The following is a 24,821-nucleotide window of genomic DNA, read 5'->3' on the forward strand; positions in this document are numbered from 1 at the left end:
GTCCTTGCTACAGAGCTGGTGCTCCTTTAAGAAAAGGGCTAACGGAGGAAGTGAGAGCTGTCGCTGACCATGAGAAGGTGAACCTTAGTTCACCTCAGTGACTTTTATTCGTCTGCTCTCTCAAGGCCTTGCTTTCTCCTTTTGAATCTTTGCTTTTTGCAGCGGTAGAGGATATGAAAACCTACCAGTTCCAGATAGGGTCGACCCTGCTCTTGGTCAGTGCTAGGAGCTTTTTTCTAAGACTTCATTTGTTATTGAGGACTTAAGCTGTTCTTCAATCCAATTTCTGGGTTATGGAACGTGCTTCTGTTGTATTTTTTTTTTTTTTACTAATTATTCTTTAACGTTCTAGCTGTAAAGCCAACTGAAGCTCCCACGGAGCCACCCACACCACCTCCTCCTCCCACGATCCCACCAGCCCGAGATGGTAAGTGACCATGAAATCAATCCAATTGAGTATTAAGCTTTTAGACTTAGCTGTGCTACACATGCGATCCTTTACAACCCTTTTGATTTGTTGTTCCTGCTGAAGAGCATTTAGGTTGAAAGATGACCAGACACTTAGTCCGCTTTCCTAGGCATTCTAATGTGAATAAGATCAGTTTATAAAGAACATCCCAAGTTCTGTTTCTTCCACTTTTTAGATTAAGATCTAGTGGTATGTTCTATAGACATGGGGAGGCTATTCCTTTTTTTTATTGTGAAAATACTGTACAGAGGGGTTACAATTACATGGGCAAGATAATGAGTACATTTCTTATCAAGCATTGCAGCCTCCTCCTTTGTTTCCCCTTCCCATCCCTTCCCACCTCCCCCCACTCCCTACCCAACCCTCTCTCCCCCCCACACCCCCCGCACTAAAGTTGTAAAGTTCGTTTTCGACATAACGACTTGTACATCTCATAGTTGCAATGGGTCCACCTGTATCCCTATTTAAACGATGTGTTGGGGAAGCTATTTCTTTATGCTGGCTACTGGAATCAGACTGTACATCTTTTGGGTTGTATTTGCAACCAAATCCCTGAGGTCTTTAGCTTTGGACTTCCTGACTTGTGATCTGAGATGGCCTCTGGATTACATAAAACTAAAAAGAAAATTTCCATTTACTTAATTTTGAGATGGAATCATCAGTATAGTAAATTAGTGAAATGGTATGTTTTAAAACCAGTCTCTCTGTAACTAACTGAGGGCAATTCTTTAGTGTTCTATCAAATTACGTTTACCAAAAAACCCCAAAACTACTAGATACCTCTACACAAACACCCTGTGTTTCAGATAGCATTTTAGAGTTTAGAGTCTAGAATCTAGATTCATTAAACCTGTTATATAAGTACATTAAAAATGTGCAAAGTAATAGACTACAGTGTAAGACAATAATGACTTATTTTAGACTCTGAAAGAACTTCAGGATTCTTGGGTTAAAACCATGTAATTTTTATTATAACATGTTAATCCTATTAAAAACAGGCTTTATTGAGCCAGGCACAAGCGGCTCTTGCTTACTCAGGAGTCTGAGATCTGAGGATTACGGTTCAAATCCAATCTTGTCAGCAAAGTCCTTGAAACTAGTCTCTCCAACTAACCAGCAAAAGTCTGGAAGCGAAGCTGTGGTTTAAGTGGTAACATGGCAGCTTTGATCACAAAAGTTAAGGGACAGCATCTAGACCCTGAGTTCAAGCCCCAGTATTGGCACAAAGAAAATAGCCTTTACTTTCTAGAGCAGTCTGCAGCAATTGAGCAGAAAGGGTAGCAAGTTCCCATCTACCCTGGGTCCCCATACCAGCTCCCCCAACATCCCAGATCAGACTGGTACCTTTGTAATAATGGAAGCACGTACATGGACACCTCATTACCACTTATGGTCTAGAGTATACTTTAGGCTATCTTCTTAGAGTTTTATATTTTGTATATTAAGTTTTCATAAATGGAAGGTGTGTGTGTGTGCGTGTGTGTGCGTGTGTGTGTGTGTGTGTGTGTGTGTGTGTGTGTGTGCGCGCGCGCGCCAGTGCTAGGGCTTGAAATTAGGGCTTTGATCTCTTGCTTAACTTTTTCTCTCAAAGCCAGTTCTCTACCACTTGAGTCACATCTCCATGTCTGGTTTCATACTGATTAATTAGAGGAATTGTCTTCTTGGGCTGGCTTCCAGCTGTGATCCTCAGATTTCAGTCTCCAGAGCCGTGAGCCACTACAGCCAAATTAAAATTTTGTTAGCCTTAATTTTTCTTTGTAGCTTCTAATTCTAAAACAGTTAAAGGTATTTCTTTGGTTTATTATTCTATTTTCTTCTTTCCTTCCTCACATATGATGCTAGTGGCATGCATATATACATATATATGTGTATGTATGCACCAAGTCTTTGATAATGTTATTTAAAATAACAACTCCACTGATGACCCTCCTTCAGTTCAGAACATCTTTATTTCATTTGCATTGGCCTCATATATTGATTGAAGCAACTTGAAGCATTACATACGGGAAGAACCTGTTTTTGCATAGTGAATCTAAACAGAGTAATTCCAGAGTACGGATCAGGGGTAGGATAAACCAGAGTTGTTTAAATTTCTTGTGTATTTGCATCATCTGTGCACCATAATTGCTGATTCTAACTTGGGAAGCTTGGGATCGGGCCTGAGACCCCAAGTGTGTCTGAGACCCTCTGGTCACAGGGCCACACTTTGAGCAATGAAGTGTTAACTGTATTTTTCAATGAGGCAATGTCATTTGAGTGAAAGAATGCAGGAGATGTGAGAATGCTTCTGTTTTTGGTTTTCCCCAGTATGCAAAGGGGCCAAGGCTGATATTGTGTTCTTGACGGATGCCTCCTGGAGCATCGGGGATGACAATTTTAACAAAGTTGTCAAGTTCATCTTCAACACGGTGGGAGCCTTTGATGAAATCAGCCCTGCCGGAATTCAGGTGAGTGTCGTTTGTCCCACCAGTTGTGGCTCGTTTGTAGTGATCTAGTATTTCCTTCTAACTTTGTTTTGAAATGTTTAGTGGGAAGTCATTTTTGTTATAAATCATGTTTTGACCTCCCAGTTTGTAAATTTATACATGAATTTTTTGAGGGCGGAGGGAGGGGGCAAGAATAGAGTGTGAATGATAAGTAGAAAATAAATAATCCTTTAGCTTTCCTGTTTGGTTAGATGAAAGTATTTAGAGGATTCGAACTCTACAGCTTCTTGAGTTAAACTTCCAACTATGGTGAATTTCCATGAAGGGTCATCCAGAGTTCCATGTATTAAATTATGATTGACATGCCTTGTAATGTGAGAAGAATAGAGTGACTGTGGTGGAGAATCTGCTGTTCACTCTGGTATTATATTGTACATATTATCCCAGCCAGAAGTGACCCAAAGGGTATGCCATTTGTTTATCTTAAATGATAGCTAGCAATGACACTGCTGTAGAATCATTGCCAGTGAGCTGGTTTTCAGGAATTGGTCATTTCACCCTCACTTGCCTGTAAAGCTCAGGGTCCGGTTCTCCATTCCCCACATACCCAGAGTGCATGAGTGTTCACACCCAGTACCATTGAACTATTTTGGAGAGTCTCCCCAGACTCCTTTGAGAATTGGACTCAAGCTATTATTAGCTTTTTCGGGAGGCATTTCTGTAGCTTTCAAACCTACTAAAATTCTCACCCCTTCTGGAAAGGCTCCCTGCTGGCTTTAGGCTCCTGAATGAAGTGTTTTGTGTATGCCGTGGTTAGAGCAAATTCTATTTTGCATTATTGTTTTATAATGCCTTTATTCTGTCTAAATCACTGACTAAATTTAAAAGCAAGAAATTAAATAATCTCCTCCTCCTCCTCCTCCTCTTCCTCCTCCTCCTCCTCCTCCTCCTCCTCCTCCTCCTCCTCCTCCTCCTTCTTCCTCTTCCTCTTCTTCTTCTTCCTTCTCCTCCTCCTCCTCCTCCTCTTCTTCTTCCTCTCCTTCTTTTTCCTCTCCTCCTCTCCCTTTTCCTCATCCCCCTTCTCCCCCTTCTCCTCCTCCCCTCCCCCTCCTCTTCCTTCTCTTCTTTCTCCACCACCTCCTCCTTCTCTTCCTTCTCTACCACCTCTTTCTTCTCTTCCTTCTCCTCTTTCTTCTTCTTCCTTCTCCTCTTCCGCTTTCTTCTCCTTCTCCTCCTCTTTCTCCTTCTCCTTCCTCCTCTTTCTTCTTCTCCAGCTCCTTCATTCTCCTCTTTCTCCTCCTTCTTCATCCTCTTTCTCCTCCTCCCCCTCCTTTTTTCCTCCTCCTTCTCCTTCTCCTTCTTTTCTTCTGTCCTGGGGTGCACTGTCCTTAAGATTTTTTTTGTTCAAGGCTAGCTCTTTACTACTTGAGCCACAGCTACATTTTTGCCTTTTGGTGATTAAAAAGATAAGACTTTCCCTGACTCTACTCCCAGGCTGGCTTCAAGCCATGATTGGTTTGGCATGTTCTTTAAAAACCCTATTTTTTTCTTCTCTGTGCATTTTACAGAATTTTCTTTATTTTGGCCATTTGTATTGTGGCATCTTAGAGACATTGTTAAAAATGAAAAGATTTTGAAATAAATGCATTTCATAATCAACCACATCTGTCTATGCCATTGTATTTTGTGGAATACTGTAAGTTTAAAATTCCTCAATAATTATGTGGATATTATTTTAGTCCAAGAAGAGTGAAAAAGTCTGGTTTAATAGCATAAATTTGATGTGTCAACACTTAAGCTGTTTTTTCTATCCTTCTTAGACATTAGGGTTTCTAATAAAAATAGTTATTGTCCTTGAATAACTTCAGTGACTTTGTATTCACGATTTTTAGTCTTTGACACACCCTTAGAAGGTAAATGTAATTATCTCAACTTCACTGGTAAGGAAACTACAGCCCAGAGAAGCAGGAAATTAACCTAGTGGCACATAGCTAGCTATTTGTTCAGAAAGAATGGATTGGAGGCCAATCAGTCATAACTACAGAACCTTCTCTCTCTCCACTGTCACATTGTCACTAAGTTTGTCAAGAGTTTAGATTATTATTATACAAGCAACTTTTTATGGTGCTGGTATTGGGGCTTGAATTCTGGGCCTTTGGTTCTGTTTTTGCTTTTATACTCCAGGCTGATACTTTGTTACTCGAGCCATACCTCCAGTCTAGCTTTTTGCTGGTCAATTATGAGTTTCATGCACTTTTATGCCTAGGCTAGATTTGAGCCAAGATCATTAGATCTCAGTTTATTGAGCAGCTAGGAGAGCAGCTGTGAACCACTGTTGCCAGGCTGCAACATTTTTATCTGTGGAAGCTGAACATTATCAATGGGAAGGAGCATTTGGCTGAGAACCAATGGTCCAATAAAATTCACAATGATGTGGTTTCATTTCTAATGCTGCGATTTACTCATCTCTTCCTACCCTTTAGAGAAAGGCGCAGAGTAATATAGCCTATGCAAACTGGAAAATGCTTCTACCACAGTATCATTAGTAGCTGTCATTTAAGACAAACAAATGAAATCCCCTTTGGATCACTAATGAACATTCTTCTGGCTGGACTGCTTGGGAATTAGAGAGTTTAATGAGGCCTCCATGGTCAGTGGGGGGGGGTCACATTATAAAGAGCATATCCCATCCAGTCATCTCCATTCCTATCTACAGTAGAGGAACAACTCACCTCCATTTCCTTTCAGGTGTCATTTGTGCAGTACAGTGATGAGGTGAAGTCCGAGTTCAAGCTGAACACCTACAATGACAAGGCCCTAGCTCTCGGGGCCCTGCAGAATATTAGATACAGAGGAGGAAACACAAGGACAGGTATGAGGCTCCTCGGTGTCCAGAGCAGTCGGGGTGGTAGAATGCAGCACCGTCACTTGGGCGTGGTTGATGGCACTCAGGCAGTTTTCCTTGATGTGTTTCTTGGCACTCCATAGGCAAGGCTCTCACGTTTATCAAGGAGAAAGTCTTGACGTGGGAGAGCGGCATGAGGAAGAATGTCCCCAAGGTGCTCGTCGTGGTTACCGATGGCCGCTCACAGGATGAGGTCAAGAAGGCGGCCTTCATCATTCAGCAGTCAGGTAAGCTCAGCCTGGGATACACTGCATTCAGGATGCTGAGTTTCACAGAACAAAGCAAAACAAGCCCCAAACCCAGACTGTGGGTATGACAAGCATTATTTCTCTTTCACTGTGTACTCTAGAATCCCATCATGTGAGTTGGTGTTTAATGAAGGAAGAGTTGGCTACATTCCTCAAAAAATGACTCAGTGTATTCTTTGTAGAAGATAGATTCAAGGACTTGCAAGGAGTAAAGTGAATTTCCCCATAGTGGCTAGACAGCTATAGATATTTGCCGACGGTCAAGGAGGAATCTTAGATTGGGATTCCATCAGACAGGAAATGAATCCAGGCATGGGTTCCTGTGCAGGGAAATATGAATGATGCCTCCGGGGCTCTAGCTCATCTGTTCACATGTAGGCCTAATGCAGCGTGCCAAAGTACTCTGCAAACAATGAGTCTCCGGTCCCAGAGAGAGGTCTCTGGAATAGAACCTGCCAATCAAGCATCCCAAGAGCCCCTTAGTAACACTGCTATTTGGATTTGTTATTTAGGATTATTGGAAATAAAACTGTCTGTTCAGTAGCTGCATGAACATCTTCCCTCCTCTGCTTGTCCAAAACATGTTGCATAAAGAATGCTGGGATAGAAATGATTTGATATAATAAATTCTAGGGTGCTTAGTTACATGAAAATTGTTATCTGCATATATGTATGTTATCTGCATACATATATACATATATTTTTTCCTTTGGCTGAAATTACTAGTCATAATTTCTGCTAGTTCAGGCAGTCTTCTCTAAGTGGAGCTTATTCTTCATGATGACCTTAAAAAACAAGCAAACAAACAAAGTTTATTGAAGCTGGATGCTGGAGGCTCATGCTTGTGATCCTAACTACTTTCGAGGCTGGGATCTGAGGATCATGATTTGAAGCCAGCCTGGGCAGGAAAGTCTGTGAGATTCTTGTCTCCAATCAACTAACAAAAAGCCAGAAGTGGAGCTGTGGCTCCAAGTGGTGGAGCACTAGCCTTGAGTACAAACACTACGGGACAGTGTCCGGACTTAAAGTTCAAGCCCCAGAACTGACACAAAAAAAAAAGAAAAGGAAAAAAAAGGCCCATTTTTATTAGATTGTGCACTGTGAGCAGATTTCTGTATATTTGTATATTTTGGACCCTTAACTTAAACTTGTGGTTATGAATGCTTTCTTTCATACACATACATAATTACAAATCATATCTCTAGCTTTACATAGACTCTGCTAACTTAAGCTTTTGGTATAAAAATTTTCGGAGCAAAATTTATATTAAGCTAAATAGAGGACTGTTTAATGCCAGTGGAAGTTATAGTTTCCATTCTGATGGTGATCAAAGTCCTGGCCTTGAGTCTGAGTTTGATGAGAAAACCCAATTTGGAAAGTTCACATTCAAGCTGGGCACTGGTGGCTCACACCTGGCATCCTAGCTACTCAGGAGCCGGAGGCTCATGGTTCAAAGCCAGCCCTCTCAGAAAAGTTCATGACACTTTTTTTTTGTTGGTCATGGTGCTTGAACTCAAGGTGAGCACTCTACCACTTGAGCCATAGTGCCACTTCCGGTTTTCTAGTGGCTTTTTGGAAACTCTCACAGACTTTCCTGACCATGCTGGCTTTGAACTGCGATCCTCAGATCTCAGCTTTCTGAAGTAGCAAGGATTACAGGTGTGAGTCACTGGCTCCCAGCAATGACACTTTTATCTCTGATTAATCAGGGGGAAAAAAAGCTAGAAGTGGAGATGTGGCTCAAGAGATAGTCAGCTTGAGTGAAAAAGCAGAAGGATAGCACCCAGAACCTGAGCTCAAGCCTCGGGACTGGCCTGAATACACAAACAAACAAACAAATGAATAAATACAATTCAAAACAGCTCATTCTTTGTTTTGGACTCTCGTAAGCTTAAACTTTATCATCTGAGAGAGCTGCTCAGCTATGTATTAGGATTGTGGATTTATGGAAAACAGTATGTATCAATCAGTGTCTTTGTGCTATACAATGCTTCATCTTTTAATTATTAGAACTTTATTTTAGCATATCCAGTGAATTTAATTTTATAAACTAGAAAATTGGATGACTGGGTAAAAAGGACATATTCACTAAAAAGTACATTTTTATTCACTAAAGGTAATTCAGGCAGAATAAAAAGACTTGGCGTACACAGGCAGAGAAAATAGAGCATTATTTCTGATTAGATTTTATTTGGAGTTGGGTGTGGTGGCTCACACCTGTTATCTTAGCTACCTGGGAGGCTGAGTTCTGAAGGAACGTAGTTGGAGGCCAATGCTGGCAAAAAAAAAATGTGCAAGACTCCATCTCAATCAATAAAAAGCTGGGGTAGAACTAGAGTCATGGCTCAAGTGGTGGAGCACCAGCTGTGAATGACAAAAGGCAACAAAAGCAAGCATTCTTGAATTCAAGCCCTAGCAATGGCTAAATAAATGAAAAATAAAGCTAGGTTAGGTAGTACATGCTTTTCATTCCAGCCACTCAGAAGTATAAAATAAATAAGACCACAGCCCATGCCATCCTGGGTAAAAAGCAAGGCCCTATTGAAAAAAATTATTGAATGCCAAAAAGGGCTGGGTGCATGGCTCATACAGTAGAGCACCTCCCTGGAAAGTGTGAGGCCCTGAAGTCAAAGCCTAATGCCGCCAGCAAAAGTAATAATTTACTTTGACTTGTGGAATCAATAAAGGGCAGAAGAAGGACATGTGATTCACAGTGTAAACAACCACTTTGCAGGGTTCAGTGTCTTTGTGGTTGGTGTGGCCGACGTGGATTACAACGAACTTGCCAACATTGCCAGCAAGCCAAGTGAACGACACGTGTTCATTGTGGATGACTTTGAGTCTTTTGAAAAGATTGAAGATAACCTTATTACGTTTGTTTGTGAGACTGCCACTTCAAGTAAGTCCTAGCCATCAACCCATAGTCTCTCTGGCCTTGAAAACTGACGAGGTATAGATAATTATTTGTTCTACAGGGGATCAAATCTGGTGTATAAATAGGTCTTGAGAAAGCACATGAAAATATTGATGAATCATGTTTGTCATAAGTCTACTACTTTTTTCCTTGTGTGGAAATAAAAGCATTTTAATCCATTCCTCTGTTAACAATCCCAGTGCCTATGACACTTGGGTAAACCATTCTTCAGCTCAGAATATGGAAAACAGCTCAGTATATGGAAACAGTTCCTATTAATAATCTATTGGTATTTATTCCATTAACATTCCTGTTTCATGAGAGCCATGGAAACACTGCTAGGTGCATGTATCTCCAATAGAAATTCAGTTGATTCTCATTGGCTAGTGTGGGCTTAGAATCTTCTTATGCTAAGACTTCAAGTTCGTATTTTAATCTTCGGTGAGGATGAACTCAAGATAGTCTGTCAAGTTATCTCCTTCCTCATCTGTTGGTGACAATAACTTTGGGGTGTTAACTAATGGACACAGCGAAGAGTGTGTATGCCCCTAATCCTAGGCAGGGCTATGTTTCGTAAGTGTGATGTTTCCACTGATTAACCATTATATTAAAAATTCAGCCAGGCGGTGATGACTCACACCTGTAACCCTAGCTATTCAGGAGGTTGAGATCTGATGATCTTGGTTCAAAGCCAGCCCAGGCAGAAAAACCCTGGTGACCTGCATAATTTCTCCCCCCTACCTTAAAGCCTGCCAGAAATAACTGAGAACAGATTCAGTCAGTTAAGACAATTTAATGTTTCATGAGTTGAGATACAGCATGTCTATCACTTCACTACTTCCCGTTCTGATGTGTTTGCATATCGAATTGGCGAAACCTTCTTACAGTCCACTCTCGGTTGCAGGTTGTCCTCTCATTTATTTGGATGGCTATACCTCACCAGGTAAGCATTTGGATCCTTGAGCTCTTTATTTTTAGACTTCAAGAATCAAAGAATTCCCATGTAGTCAATTGAACTATTTTCTTCTCTGATCTAAAGGTTTTAAGATGCTTGAAGCATACAATCTGACTGAAAAGAATTTTGCTTCGGTGCAAGGAGTCTCTTTAGAATCAGGATCATTTCCTAGTCACTCAGCTTATAGGCTGCAGAAGAATGCCTTCATCAGTCAGCCGACTGCGTAAGTGTGAACACTTCCTGCCTCACACTGCTCCTTCCCTTCCCTGTTCACACCATTCTTATAATGGGCAAGAGATCCTAAGGAGTTTGCTGGTTGCCTGGACTCAGGGAACTCTGCAATGGTCAGTCAATGCCTTATGGGCAAGCCAGTTAGATTTCCTTAAGTACAGTCACACTCATGACCCTCTTCTGGTTATGTGGCCATTGCTATGCAGGAAACTAGGCTTTGGTATTTGCAGAGTGCAGGACCTCAGCCTGTTACTGCAGTAGGGTGCATGGATTCTAGGCCCTTCTGAATGGCAGGCTGGTGTGTGTGTGTGGGGGGTGTCATTGTGCTTTTCCCAAGGGAGCTTGTTCAAACGGAAAGGCAGCTTCTTATTTTGAAAAAGTTCTGCTGTGGAACAGAAAGCCTGGATGGGAGGAAGGGAATGAGGGGAGCAGGCATACTCTTGTGCGTTTCTGATGTGAAGGAAGCAAAGGGCTTCCACAGTGTTGCTTATTTGTGGCCAGGCTGTGGTTAAATGTTACTAGTGGCTTGATCCTCCGGCATTCTATTGGGGAAGCTCTTGATGTTGTTATTTGACTGCAGGAAAGTTTGCACCTGGGTACGGTAACAGAAGTATGTATTTCTTATTCATTGAAATGAAAACTATGATGCTGGAAAAACATGTGTTTGGCAACTTAGGCAGAGAAAAGAACTAGAAGAAATCAGCTTAGGACAGAGTCAGAAAATAACGTTTGAAATTTGAAGTGCGCCAGAAAAGTGAATGGAAAATTCAGACAGAAACCAAAGCTAATCTGTTTTAAGGAGGTACAGATTGGATTGGACTCGACCACATTGTATGTTTCTCCCTCTTTTTTGCTTAGCCATGGTGGTTCAGCGTGCTGGATCTTTCTGGGTACCTCAATACGCAGTGCTTAGCTGTTTCAACTACCTCAGGATATGATTCTTACATTTTAAATTATGAAAGATTATTATTGACACAAGAAGGATAAATTTGGGCTGGGCTTTTGCCTCACGCCTATAATCCTAGCTATCCGGGAGGCTGAGATTGGGAGGATCGAGATTTGAGGCCAGCCTGGGTGAAAACTCCTTGAAGATTCTCAGCCAGTAATAAGCTATGTGTGGTGGTGTGAGCCTGTCTTTACAGCTGCATTGGATCATGGTCCAGGTTGATCTGGCCAAAAAACAAGACCCTATTCAAAGAGTACCTGCAGTAAAAAGGGCTGAGGGTATGACTCAGAAACTAGAATGCTTGCCCAGCAAGTGAAAGGCCTGAGTTATAAAAACCTCAGAACTGCCAAAAGAAAAAAATAATAGGGCCTCATACAAAAATAAATCAGAACTTCAGCCGGTAGGAAAGAAGCTTAAATATAATTGAATTATTATTATTATTATTATTTTACAAGCTTCAGTTAATTGGGGAAAAAGTCAAAATGGGCTAGGTAGGAGATGAGATCATATGGAGAAAATATTTTTAATATGGGGCATTATAAAGATAGTTCTTGAATACCCAGAGCATATGGGTGATGAAGGAAGGCTGCATTCCGTCCAAACAGTCCTAGAGGTGTGGTACTGGGGCCTCCAGATGCAGGAGGACTGTGCCAGAGTTCAGAGAAATAGCTTTGTTTCTGTCCAAGAGTTGACTATGCCCTTTTCCTCCTTTCAGGAAGGAAGTGCCATCTGGTCTCTAATAGAGAAACAATCACTCTGCTTTAAAGATGCTTCCCAGAACAACGACTAAGTCAGTTCTGGAGGGATACGGGCCATAGAGTATTTTTTGTTAGAACCAAAATATATTTTCGTTAAACTAAATCACATATATTTATCATTACGGCTTATACATATCTGTGCCCTAAATATTTACATGATCTTTAAATAATTGTCTAAAGGGGCTTCAGTTTAACATGTGAGTGTGTGAAGTGCCAAGCCTTCCCCTTCCATCATTTTCCCCCCATCTCTCCCAGCCCCTCCCCTCCCCTAGTTCTACTTTCCTATGTGTACATTGAATATTGTGACTGTATTCTCTCACCCATCCTCTTTTCATTTTGAAATTGGTTCTTTTTGGGGGACTATGTGATCTTCTTGAGGCAATTTATTTTATTTCTAAGGGAGGACTTAAAAACTATCTGTGGTAAGGAGAAAGATCAAAACTTCACAGCATGGGAAATGAAATATATTCAGTAAGCTTCATTTTCCTCTCACAATATCTATAGTTGTAATGTTGACAGCCACCATTATTTTATAATTCTCTGTATACCCATAAGAACTTAATTATTAACAGCAAAAAAACTATTTGGTATCTCTCAGGCATTTGTCGGTTTATCAAATTACAAGTAATCAATTACTACTGATATAACAACAGGCCTTAGTGTTTGTTCTTTTTTGTTGTTGTTGTCAATACTGGGGCTTGTGAGAGGGCTTTGCACTCTCACTTGTTTTTCTTGCTTAAGGATGGGACTCTACCACTTGAGCCATACCTTCTCTTCAGGCTTTTTGGTGGTTAATTGGAGATAAGATGCACTTTACTACTTGGACTGGCTTTGAACCACTATTCTTAGGTCTCAGGCTCCTGAGTAGCTAGGATTACAGGTATGAGCCATCAGTGCCTCACTAATGTTTGTTCTTTTGATGTGTTCCTAAATTATTTTCTTTCTGCTATAGAGCAGAAGATGATAAATAACATTACTACTAACCACATTGATATCTGTTCTAAAGATGTAAAATGCTCTCTGTTTCTCATGAATGATCTTATGTATGTATTTGGTTTTATCCAACAGAGAATTACATCCAAATGGCCTCCCACCTTCATACACGATTATACTGTTGTTCAGACTTCTTCCAGAAACTCCAAATGACCCTTTTGCAATTTGGCAAATTACAGACAGAGACTACAAACCACAAGTCGGAGTGATTGCAGATCGTAAGGATTTTGATCGTATTTTAAAGCATATGCATCCATAATTTTCATTCTCTTTCTCTTTAAGAACCTTATGATTTGGGGGGGAGGGGGGAGACTGGGAAGGGATGTGAAGGGTAAACCAAAGGAGGAGGGTGCAATGCTTGGTAAGAAATGTACGCATTATCCTGCCCATGTAATTGTAACCCCTCTGTACAGTATGTTCACAAATAAAATAAAATAAAATTAAAAAAAAATAACATGGAACAAACACCTAAAAAAAAGAACCTTATGATTGTATGCATATAAATGTATATATAAAACTTTAAACTTAAACTTTAGTTCTAGTAAGCTATGTTACTTGTATACAAAGCAGCATGTTTATAAACATGAAAAGCATTCATGTTTATCATAGATGTGATAAACTGATACATATACATATATTCATGTATATGCATACATATATGTATACATATATACAGATATATGTATACATATATACACATATATACATATGTACACACACATATATGTGTCTATTTACATAGTAGATGCTTTGATGTCTGAACTTTTTCAATTGTAAATACTCAGGTTACATTTTAGCACAACTAAAATTACTGACTTTTTAAGAACTCTCTCCAACAAAAGTGATTGTTAATACTTTCAATAAGATATATACCAGGATGTGACTTAATAATTATGCTTTTATGTTATTGCAGCTTCTAGCAAGACTTTGTCATTCTTTAATAAAGATATAAGAGGTGAAGTGCAAACAGTTACATTTGACACCGATGAAGTAAAGACATTGTTTTATGGAAGCTTTCATAAGGTAAAAACCTAAGATTATGTGAGTCTTATTTCTAGAAGAGAGAATAGGACTTGAAACCTAAGACTGACTTTTTTATTATTTATTAAAATGTCATGTTACAAAAAAGACTAGCTATGTTAATTAAAAATAATATCTTATTTAGATGATTTGATAACTTCCAAGATGAATATTTAAAATAAAACTGATTTACTATCAGGAGATAACTTCTATTAACATTTTGGTGTATTTTAATAATTATATCTTGGTTATCTTAACTTTTCATATGTTAACACCCAGTGGAGAGCAGAAAATTCCAGGTTTTTAAAGTTTTACTGACAATGAAAATACTGAAGTCTGAAGTATTGGAAAAAATGGACTTTGAAACAATATTTTTCCATGTACTGGAATATGTTAACATGAGTAATTGTATACATCTTATAAAACTTCTCCAAGTATGATACTCAGAAATATTGGCTTTCTTATTTAGCAAAAAATATTTCCAGTTTGATGTAATTCTTAAGTAAAAATTTAAGAATTTTCCTCTATTGAGTAGGTTCAGTAAATATTTCCTAATTTCCTTCCTCCTTCCCTCCTTTCCCTCCCTCCCTCCCTTCCCTCCTTCCCTGTCTTCCTCCCTCCCTTCCCTCCTTCCCTGTCTTCCTTCCTTCTTTCCTTCCTCCCCTCCTTCCTTCCTTCCTTTCTTTCTTCCTTCCCTCCTTCCTTCCCTCCCTTCTTCCCTTCTTTCCTTCCTTCCTTCCTTCCTTTCTTCCTTCCCTAATTCCTTCCCTCCCTTCTTCCCTTCTTTCCTTCTTTCCTTCCTTCCTTCCTTCCTTCCTTCCTTCCTTCCTTCCTTCCTCCCTTCATTTCTTCCCTCCTTCCTTCCCTCCCTTCTTTCTTTCTTCCCTTCCTTCCTTCCTTCCTTCCTTCCTTCCTTCCTTCCTCTTTCCTTCCTTCCTTCCTTCCTTCCTTCCTTCCTTCCTTCCTCCCTGCTTTCCCTCCTCCCTTCCCTCCTTCTCTTCACCCCTTCTCCCTTCCTCTGCTTCTCCTCTCCTTCCATTTTCATACTAGGGTTTCATCTCAGGACTCTGCTTGATAGGCAGGCACTCTACTACTGAGCCTCATATCCAGACCTTTCTTTGTACTGATTATTTTGAGACAAAGTCTTGGTGTTTTTTTTTTTCTTCACTTGGGCAATGCCTGGACCATGATCCTCCTATTTGATGCTTCCCATTGTAGTTGGGATGATAGACACGTGCTACCACAGTCAATGTTTTCTGCTGAGATTCAGTCTTCTGATATTTTTGCCCAGGCAGGCCTGAAACCATACCTCCCTATCTTAATCTCCTTTGTAGCTGGTATGATAGGCACATGCCATCACATCTAGCTATTGTTTTAGAAGAGAATGTGAAAATCTTTTGCCCGGCTTGGCCTCACATGATGATCCTTCCCATCTCAGCCTCCCAAGTAAGTAAGACTCTAGGCATGAGCCACTGAGTCCAGCTATCTAGAATGTTTTTTCTAGTCATGAATCAGAGTCTTCGTATGCTAAAAGACTCTCCTCACCCATGTAGCTCAGAGAAGCTTCAGTTTGTCTACGGGAGGTAACTAAAAATAAGATGACAACAACAATAAAAAGAAAAGAAAACAAGAAAGCTAACAATAGACGCAACTCTAAAATCTTAAGTACTATCATGAACCTACTTAAAAATTTTACAGATTTTATAAAATAGGTTTCTCTTTGGTAAAGCAAATTATGGCCTAGAGAATGTTATTGGCTTCAACTGATTCTTATCCAATAACAAATATTGATTCTGGCCAAGTTTTTATTGATTTTTTTTTTGTGTTAGGGGGTCCCGTTGTTTTACATGTACTGAACATGTTCATGAAGCATGCTAAGAAAGACTCATACTGAAAATATTGAAAATCTAACCTGCTGCAGACCAATAATAACCAGGAGTAGTTATTTAGAAAATTTAATTTAGAAAATTAATTTCTAGTTACTTGGAAATTTCTAAATGCGTCACGCATTACCAGTTGCTGTTAGCTTGTGTCTACAATCGTAGCTACTTGGGAAACTGAGGCTCTTATTTCCACTTGAGCAGCAAAAAACTAGACGTACAGGTATAGATCACTAAACCTTGAACAGAAAAAGCCAAGAGAGAGTGCAAGGCTCTGAATTTAGGCTTTACTACTGGTGTGTGTGTGTGTGTGTGCGTGCACACACACACACATACCCACTCACATGTGCACACATACAGTATGCATATGTAGATTTTTCAGAAATCTATAGTGCTATCACTAATTATTGCAAATCAGGATTTTTTTTTTTTTGTCAGTCATGGGGCTTGAACTCTGGGCCTGGCATATCCATGCGCTCTTCAGCTCAAGGCGAACACTCTACCATTTGAGCCACGGTGCCACTTCTGTTTTTTTAGTGGATTATTGGAGATAAGAGTCTCATGGACTTTCTTGCCTGGGCTGGCTTTGAACCATGATCCTCAGATCTCAGCTTCCTGAGTAGCTAGGATTACAGGCGTGAGCTACCCGCTCCTGGCTCAAATCAGGATATTTTTTACATTACCTTCTTTGTATGGTTTGTCTTCTTTGGATTTTACATAATGTCCTTTTTCCTTCTCATTAACTCCGCCTTGGCTCTCCCAATCTCTACTTTCTCCTTTCAGGAAATACTATCTTTTTTTCTTTTTTCTTTCTTGGGTCTGGTTGTGGGGGCTGAACTCTTGGCCTGGGCACTGTCCCTCAGCTCTTCAGCTCAAGGCTAGCGCTCTATCACTTGAGCCACAGCACCACTTCCAGCTTTTTTCTTTTTGCTTATGTGGTGCTCAGGAATCGAACCCAGGGCCTCCTGCATGCAAGGCAAGCGCTCTACCACTGAGCCACCTTCCCAGCCCTGGGAGATACTTTCTATGGTTAGCAATGAATTGTAAGTGCAGTTGGAAGAGTTGTCATACAAATTTAAATGGTTTTTATTTTGAAATAACTTTTTGTGGATTATATACTTTGTGTATATTTGTGTCTATGGTTGTTTATACATGAATTGATAGAAAAATTCTAATTCTTCTTAAGGCAATAAACATCCTGTGAATGCTTATATGATATACTTTTTGAGTTTAATATTATTTGATTACCTTGGGGGCACTTAAACTTCAGTTTTGGTAAGCTATGTGCCACTTGTAATTGCTTTTATAAGCAATTGCAATTCATGTTTATTGCAGATGTGATAAAAAGATACTTCTGTGATAAACTAGTATTTCCATGTGGGAAAATAATTAGTTTACAAATAAAAATTTCAAAATTTGTTTTTATGCTCCTTGACTCAGAGCTCTTAGGAACACTTTTGTTCGTTTTAACTTTCAGCCAAACTTGAAAGTAATTATCAAGTGCTTATTGTGGTAGTTGTACAGTGCTAGTAGCATAAAACAATTACCCACTTCTTTACAATGCCAAAATACAAACACTTTATTAACGATCTGTGTTAATAGGTTTGGTAGTATCAATTTCATTAATTTTTCAGAGTTGAATCTCTGGCGAAGACATGATAGATGTAAACTATTTTATGCTTTTATGTGTTGGGTAGGTGAGTTTTGGCTACAATTGGGAATAATAAACTATACTTTGAAATTAGCAAACTCAGTTTGAAGCATCTGAATCTCTTGTTTACTGAGTATGATCTATTACTGCTACTTGGATAGCTTACAGTGATTTCATCTCCTTCGTTCTCTCTGGTAATCTCAGAGAGTCAACGGGGTGGGAAAATGAGACAGTGTGTACTGACAGGTAGGTAATGGACGGTGAAGCATAGAGCCTGGTGTGGCTTGTAGATGTTCACACTGGTAATAAATGACAGCAGTGACATTGCCACCTGAGTCTTAGTTTGTTGGTCTGGGATGAGAATGTCTTATGAAACGAATTTTAAAAACTCTTGTAATCTGAGCACTGGTGGCTCATGCTTGTCAACCTGTAATGCTAGCTGCTCAGGGTGCTGAGCTCTGAAAATAGAGGTTCAGAGTCAGCCTCGGCAAACAAATCTAAGGGTCTCCTCTCTCCAATTAACGAGCAACAAGCGGGAAGAAGAGGTGTGGCTCAAGTGGTAGGGCACTGGTCTTGAGGGGTAAAAGGCAAGCATGAGTATCAGGCCTCAAGTTAAAGCACAAAACCAAAAACCCAAATCCAAAACCAACTGTGATCTGAAGTGGGCAAAAGTCAGTTCAGTGTCTCTGATAGAAATTTTAAAATGCAAACAAATCTATCGTTTTAGGTTCACATTGTAGTGACTTCAAAAAGTGTTAAGATTTACATCGACTGCTATGAAATTGTAGAAAAAGACATCAAGGAAGCTGGAAATATCACAACAGATGGTCATGAAATTCTTGGAAAACTTCTTAAAGGGGAAAGGAAATCCGCCACAGTACGTAATGCATTTTTATATTTCTTGATACTTTGTACTAAGACTGCTAGGCAATTTTCTTTTTTTTCTTTTTTTTGTCGGTCGTGGGGCTTGAACTCTGGGCCTGGGCACTGTCCTTCAGCTCTTCAGCTCAAGGCTAGCGCTCTACCACTTGAGCTACAGCGCCACTTCCGGTTTTCTGGTGGTTTATTGGAGATAGGAGTCTCACAGTCTTTCCTGCCCGGGCTGGCTTTGAACCGTGATCCTCAGATCTCAGCCTCCTGAGTAGCTAGGATTACAGGCGTGAACCACCAGCGCCCGGCTTGCTAGGCAATTTTCTAGGTAGCCCAGTGAGTTTTGATTCTTTTATTTTAAATGGGCTTCATTATTCTATTTTCATACATGTATGTAAATTTCTTCAATCATATTCACCTGTTTCACTCTCTCAACAACCACTCTTCTCAGTGTTTTGTTTTCCTTTAAAAAAATTTTTTTTTATTTTGAAAACATTGTACAGAGGGGTTACAATTACATGGGCAAGATAATGAGTACATTTCTTATCAAGGATTGTAGCCTCTTCCTTTGTTTCCCCTTCCCATCCCTTCCCAACCTCCCCCTGTCCCCCCATCCAATCCTCCCCGGCCCGCCCCCCACCAAAGTTGTAAAGTTCCTTTTCGACATAACGACTTATACATATCATTGTTGCAGTGGGTCCACCTGTATCCCTATTTAAACGACTTGTTTTTTCCCCTTCCCCTCCACAAATTATACCAGCATCAAATACAGTGAAAGCAGGGGCTATATTGTGGGAGAGGGACATACAAAGCAACAAAGAAATAATCTTATAAATGTGTTAGAAACAATCGCATGAAAGAAAAAAAATACATATCTTAGGGTTCATTTCCCTAACATCACCTTATCTGACCTTTTCTGCTTTTCTTAAAAAAAAAAAAAACAAAAACCAAAAAGTGCAACTGTTAAATGCCAGACTATGTGCTACTAGAAACAAAATAAAATGTCTATGGCAGCAGTTTGTTAGGTGGAGTCACAGTAGAGCAGTAAATATGTAAATTGGAATGTAGCCTGTGGTGGGCTAATTAAGTTAATATTAAATATCAGTTGATAAACATTGTCTTATTTATTTATTTATTTATCTATTATCGGTGTTGGTCCTAGGGCTTATGCTCAGGGCCTGTATGCTGTCCCTGAGCATTTTTGCTCACGGTTGGTGCTGTACCACTTGAGTCACAACTCTACTTCCACATATTTGCTGGTTAGTTAAGAGTCACATAGCCTTTCCTGCCCAAGCTGGCTTCAAACTATGACTCTCAGATCTTAATCTCCTGAGTAGCTAAGATTACAGGTATACGCCACTGGTACCGAGCATCAAGTTTTTTTTTTTTTTTTTAATTTTTGAAGAATAACCATGTATTGGTCATAAGTGTCCTTCTAAACTATAGAAAGATAGAAGATATATGTTCCATTGACCTAATTACATTGAAACCATTAGAAAAGGTTTTAGTTAACTCCTACATAGCAGTATCTAAAATGCAAAACAATTGTAGAGAGTACACATACTTTCTTTCTTTTCTTTCTTTTTTTTGGGGGGGGGGTCAGTTTTGGGGCTTGAACTCTGGGCTTGGGCACTGTCCTTCAGCTCTTTAGCTCAAGGCTAGTGCTCTACCAGTTGATCCACTGCACTACTTCCAGTTTTCTGAGTGGTTTATTGGAGATAAGAGTCTCATAAACTTTCCTGCCCAGGCTGGCTTTGAACTACGATCCTTAGATCTTAGCCTCCTGAGTAGCTAGGATGACAGGTCTCTGAGCCACCAGCGCCTGGCTAAACATACTTTTTTAACATTACTTTCCTATAAGAGTAGATATTTTTTGTGGTTTGAAATATTTTTTGTACACTTTTGTGTGTAAAATAGATGAACCCTCATGATTCCTACAGTGCACCCAAGACACAGTACACAATGTTCCCTGTCACAGGGAGCCGGTGGGGCTGGGGAGCAGGCTCTGTGCTGGGCAGGGACAGAGACCATGACAGAAGACAGGCCGGGAGAGTTTGCTCAACCCTCTAACTGCAGTGACACAGCCCAGGCCTCTTCCTGGACAGGAGGTGAGCAGTAAGAGGCTGACAGCTGCCTGGCAAGCATAGCTATGCCCTAAAATCACAGCCTTCCTGCTGTTGTCATCCCTGTTCCCAGTTGCGGCCCTTAGGGAGGGGGCATAAAGAGGAGATTCTTAAAAATTGATTGAAAGCCCGGCAGTGGTGGCTTATGCCTGTCAACCCAGGTGGTTTGAAGCCTGCCCAGGCAGGAAAGTCTGTGAGATTCTTAGCTCCAGTTAAGCACCAAAAAGCCAGAAGTGGAGTTGTGGTTCAAGTTGTAGAGCACCAACCTTGAGTATAAAAGCTAAGGGACAGAACTCAGACCCTGAGTTGGAGTTCTGGTACTAGTACACACACACACACACACACACACACACACACACACACACACACACACACACACACACACACTGCATATAAATGTGTGGAGTGTTCAAATTAATTTCAGGATGGAAATTGATGTTCTCGTAAAAAGCTCTCAATCAATCACACATTTCTTTTTAACCAAGGACGTGAACTCGGAATGGGAACTTCACACATGCCTCTCACTTTCTCCATCTCTCAGTCATCCGTGTTCTGTTGTTTCTTTATGAAGTCAGAAGCACATTGCTCTCCAGGATTTGTCCCCTTAAAAGAGTCCAAGAAAGTGTCAGCAGTTAAAATATAGAAATGTTAATATGAAGTATTTCTTATGCATTGCATGTATAGCTCATGTTGCTTTTCCCCCCTCCCTCCCCCCCAGTTCCAAATCCAGAATTTTGACATTGTCTGCAGCCCGGTATGGACCAGTAGAGACAGATGTTGTGACATCCCTTCCAGGGTAAGTAAGAATGGATTCAGTCCAGGGGTTTACTACCCCCCCCCCCCCGAAGCAACCCCAGAGGTACAGATGTCCTGGGAGCAGAGGAAGTGGCATGCAGTGGTGGCATTTCTACTTGGAGTCAAGGAACAGGCAATGCTGGGAGTCCATCAGCTCAGCTCTGGCCCAGGCTTGGTGACCCTTCCCTCACTAGCTGGGAATTCTCAAGACCATATCTGGAAGTTCTGTCTGGCAGAAAAGTCGTGCTGAGTCAGCACGCTTGATAAAATTCCTTAGTGCAGAAATCTTTCTGGGGCTAATAAAATATCAGCATGTCCTATAGACAGAATCATCCCCTTTCTGATGTCTAAGAGTTTGTTTAGATGCTAGAAATAACCATAGTTCTTTTTGAAATGCTGGGTCGTCCCCCCTGCCCCTCCCCCACTCCATTTGTGAAATTGGTAATAGTTACAAAGTTGAATGCCATAAATAGAGTTGAGCCTTTTGGCAAGAAAAATGCTGCATGCAGTCAAAGAATAAGTGTACATTATTTAGTCAGCAAGTATTTATTATAAGCATTTATTATGTGTGCTAGGGGTATAGTGTTAAAAACGTGACCGTCTTAGTGACCGATAGAGAGGAAACCTTATCAAATACATTACAGCTGGCTTTTTCCAGTGGTGTGTTTTTCCTTTGTAGATTTAACCAATTTCACATTAACCAATGTGATTTTGTGTGCTATAACTGAGGCTTGAACTCAGAATTGCTTGTTCTTGCTTAGCTTTTTATGCTCAAGGTTGGAGCTCTACCACTTGAACCACACCTTCACTTCTGGCCTTTTGCTAGTTAATTGTGTATGAGAGGCTCTCAGATTTGTCTACATCGACTGACTGGCTTTGCACTGAGATCCTCAAATCTCAGCCTCCTGAGTAGCTAGAATTATAGACATAAGCCACAGGTGCCCAGCTCAGTTTGAAAATATTTTGAAAAGTGCATCTGTACTGAGCTAGGACAGACATTCTTCTTGTTATTATTTTCTAAATGGTACAGTTTAGTAGCAACTCCTCATAGCTTTACTACTATACTGGGGGTTATTTGTAATCTGGAGATGACTTCAGGTAAACAGGAGGCTATGAGTAGTTTCTATGCAAATGTGGAAAGTTTGTATAAAAGGGACTGGGACATTCTTCCTTTTCAGTATTTGCAGGAACCTGGAAGTACCCCCTCAACTCCCCCCCTCCCCCCAGATTGTGAGGGATGAGTGTACTGTGCTGTAGGCATTAGCCTTAGGAGGAAAAACAAGCTAGGGCTGAGAAAAGGGAGGGAGGACAGGCACCATCAGCCCTCAGAGATAAAGGTTAGATTGAAGCAGGGACCTGAATAAGTAAGCTGTGTGAACAGTAGAGGAAGATCTTTCTAGCTGGAAGGAATTATAAATGTCCCTAATGCCACAGAGTATTCTAAACATCTGAGAAGCATAAAGTCCATTACAAGGGCTAAAGTAGAATGAAATCAAGTACGTGTGTGTGTGTGTGTGTGTGTGTGTGTGTGTGTGTGTGTGTGTGTGTGTGTATAGGGTGTCAGGGCTGATAGGCAGAGATGGGCCCACTGGGTGCTAGTTTTTAGAACATGTATGGTCTTGTTGGGCATGGGAATGGTTTTGGCTTTTTTCCCCCCCTGAATAAAATGAGAGTTACTGTTTAAGATATTGAGTTAAGCATTAAATTTAATATCGACAGCAGTGAGTGTTGAGTTAGGCCTGGTGGTGCACACCTGTAATCCTAACACTGGGGAGGCTGAGATAAAAAAGTGGCAAGTTCAAAGCTAGCCTGTGAATTCTGGGCTAGCCTGAGGTATACAGCAAAACCTTGTCTCCAGAAAGCAAAAGGAAACAACAACAACAAAGATACATGGAGCATTTGTCTCCCACTGGATTAAGGAAAATTGGATTAAATTGCCAGTGGTTCTGGAAATCTTATAAACTTTTTTGTTTTTTTTTGGTAGTGTGTGGTTTCCTAAAGTAAAGCAAGCAATAAAGACCCAAAGGAGCAAAGTTTTAATGTAAGACTGTTTATAAGTCGTGATAACTACAATTCATGTCTTTTCCAGTTGAAAGACAGATTTCCTAGTGCAGTGAAGGGGGGTGGGGGAATAGGAGGCACATCTCTGTTATGCATGTGTAAATATTCTTCAAATTTCAGAGAGATGAAGCCAAATGCCCTGCACTTCCAAACGCATGCACGTGTACTCAGGACAGCGTTGGACCTCCGGGACCTCCCGGCCCTGCAGTAAGAAAACCGAAATAAATCAGTCTTTGGAGTAATGATCTGCTTGCCAGTATGGAGGCGATAAAATACTGCCATCCATCTGTCTTTTCTAGAATAGAGAAAGCTAAACTGCAGACTGTCTCTGTAGCACTGAAATGGAGATCTGTAGATCTGAAATGGAGTAAAGCACAGAGAAAATTTGATCCTTGTATTTGACACCTGTAAGGTGTCAGCGAGAATGCTATTATTGTATTCTTCCTTTGGAATGATATTGACTAATCTTCAAAGAAGTTTTCTCTTAAGAAGACAAATCTGGCTTTGAAACTGTGAGGATTTCAAAAAGCCACCTTGGCTTCTTTGAAGAAAATAGGTGATTAACACAGGACCAGCTCCAGATTCTCTCAGATTTTACTATACTTGGGTTGTTGTTTGAAGACAAATTGAGTTTGGGCTAATAAGAAAGTAACTTCTCATATACAAAGTCAAAATGCATTGCCTTTTGCATTCAGTTTTATAAAGTAACAGTGACTTACCTGATTTGTATTTAGAATCATAAAGTTGAATTTTGGGACAGATTGTTTAAAGGAAGTTTTCCTGTAGTTGAGAGGTAACATTATTAGATGTAATTACATATTAATTTTATCTTTGCTCAGGGATCTCTGGATTCCTGAATCCATCCTCCCTCCCTCCCTCCCTCCCTTCCTCGCTTCCTTCCTTCCTTCCTTCCTTCCTTCCTTCCTTCCTTCCTTCCTTCCTTCCTTCCTTCCTTCCTTCCTTCCTTCCTTCCTTCCTTCCTTCCTACCTTGTGCCAGCCCTAGGACTTGAACTCAGTCTTAGGCATGGTCTCTCAGATTTTCAGTTCAATTCTACCACTCTATTACTTGAGTCACAGCTTGACTTCCAGCTTTTCAGTGGTTAATTGGGGATACAGAGTCTCACTGACTCCTTTCCTGGGCTGGCTTTGCACCGTGACCCCCAGATCTCAGCCTCATGAGTAGCTCAGATAAGCCACCATCAGATTCTGATTTCTTAAATACATGTTTTGAGATTAAAAGTGATTTGAAATACTCTTTCTTTTTAGATATCATTTTCTTTTTAAAAATTACCTTTCAGTAGCTGTACAGAGGGGTTTCATGTCAACATTTCAGTATAGGAGGACAATGTCTTTTAATCATTGGCACCTCTCTCCAGCCTTCTCCCACATCTCCCCATCCCTTCAAGGTGCCTGCCTCTATTTTCACATTTTCACACATTGAGTACTATGACTGTATTCACCCACCCTTCCTCTCTCCACTTATCTTTCTCCTTCCCTTAAACCTATGTAACTTCCCAGTCAGAATATATTTCAGCTTCCTAGTATTCATTTCGCTAAATTGTCTGTTACTTGTTT

At 40.4% G+C, this 24,821-nt stretch overlaps 1 protein-coding gene across 3 annotated transcripts in view; it reads left to right on the plus strand.

Annotated features, from left to right (window-relative positions):
• Col12a1 (collagen type XII alpha 1 chain) overlaps positions 1 to 24,821 on the plus strand; it is a 133,760-nt gene that overhangs the window by 88,852 nt on the left and 20,087 nt on the right. For all 3 annotated transcript variants that reach the window (XM_070010804.1, XM_070010806.1, XM_070010805.1), the window contains 12 exons: positions 353 to 427; positions 2,777 to 2,916; positions 5,644 to 5,767; positions 5,884 to 6,027; positions 8,783 to 8,947; positions 9,867 to 9,905; positions 10,002 to 10,140; positions 12,921 to 13,063; positions 13,759 to 13,868; positions 18,124 to 18,273; positions 21,108 to 21,185; positions 23,366 to 23,452. In XM_070010804.1, the coding sequence (XP_069866905.1) occupies positions 353 to 427; positions 2,777 to 2,916; positions 5,644 to 5,767; positions 5,884 to 6,027; positions 8,783 to 8,947; positions 9,867 to 9,905; positions 10,002 to 10,140; positions 12,921 to 13,063; positions 13,759 to 13,868; positions 18,124 to 18,273; positions 21,108 to 21,185; positions 23,366 to 23,452 (1,394 nt within the window). The remainder of the gene's footprint in view (positions 1 to 352; positions 428 to 2,776; positions 2,917 to 5,643; positions 5,768 to 5,883; positions 6,028 to 8,782; positions 8,948 to 9,866; positions 9,906 to 10,001; positions 10,141 to 12,920; positions 13,064 to 13,758; positions 13,869 to 18,123; positions 18,274 to 21,107; positions 21,186 to 23,365; positions 23,453 to 24,821) is intronic.

This window comes from Dipodomys merriami, unplaced genomic scaffold, assembly GCF_024711535.1.
Source record: "Dipodomys merriami isolate MVZ:Mamm:240054 unplaced genomic scaffold, mDipMer1.0.p SCAF_8, whole genome shotgun sequence".
Classification (NCBI taxonomy): domain Eukaryota; kingdom Metazoa; phylum Chordata; class Mammalia; order Rodentia; family Heteromyidae; genus Dipodomys; species Dipodomys merriami.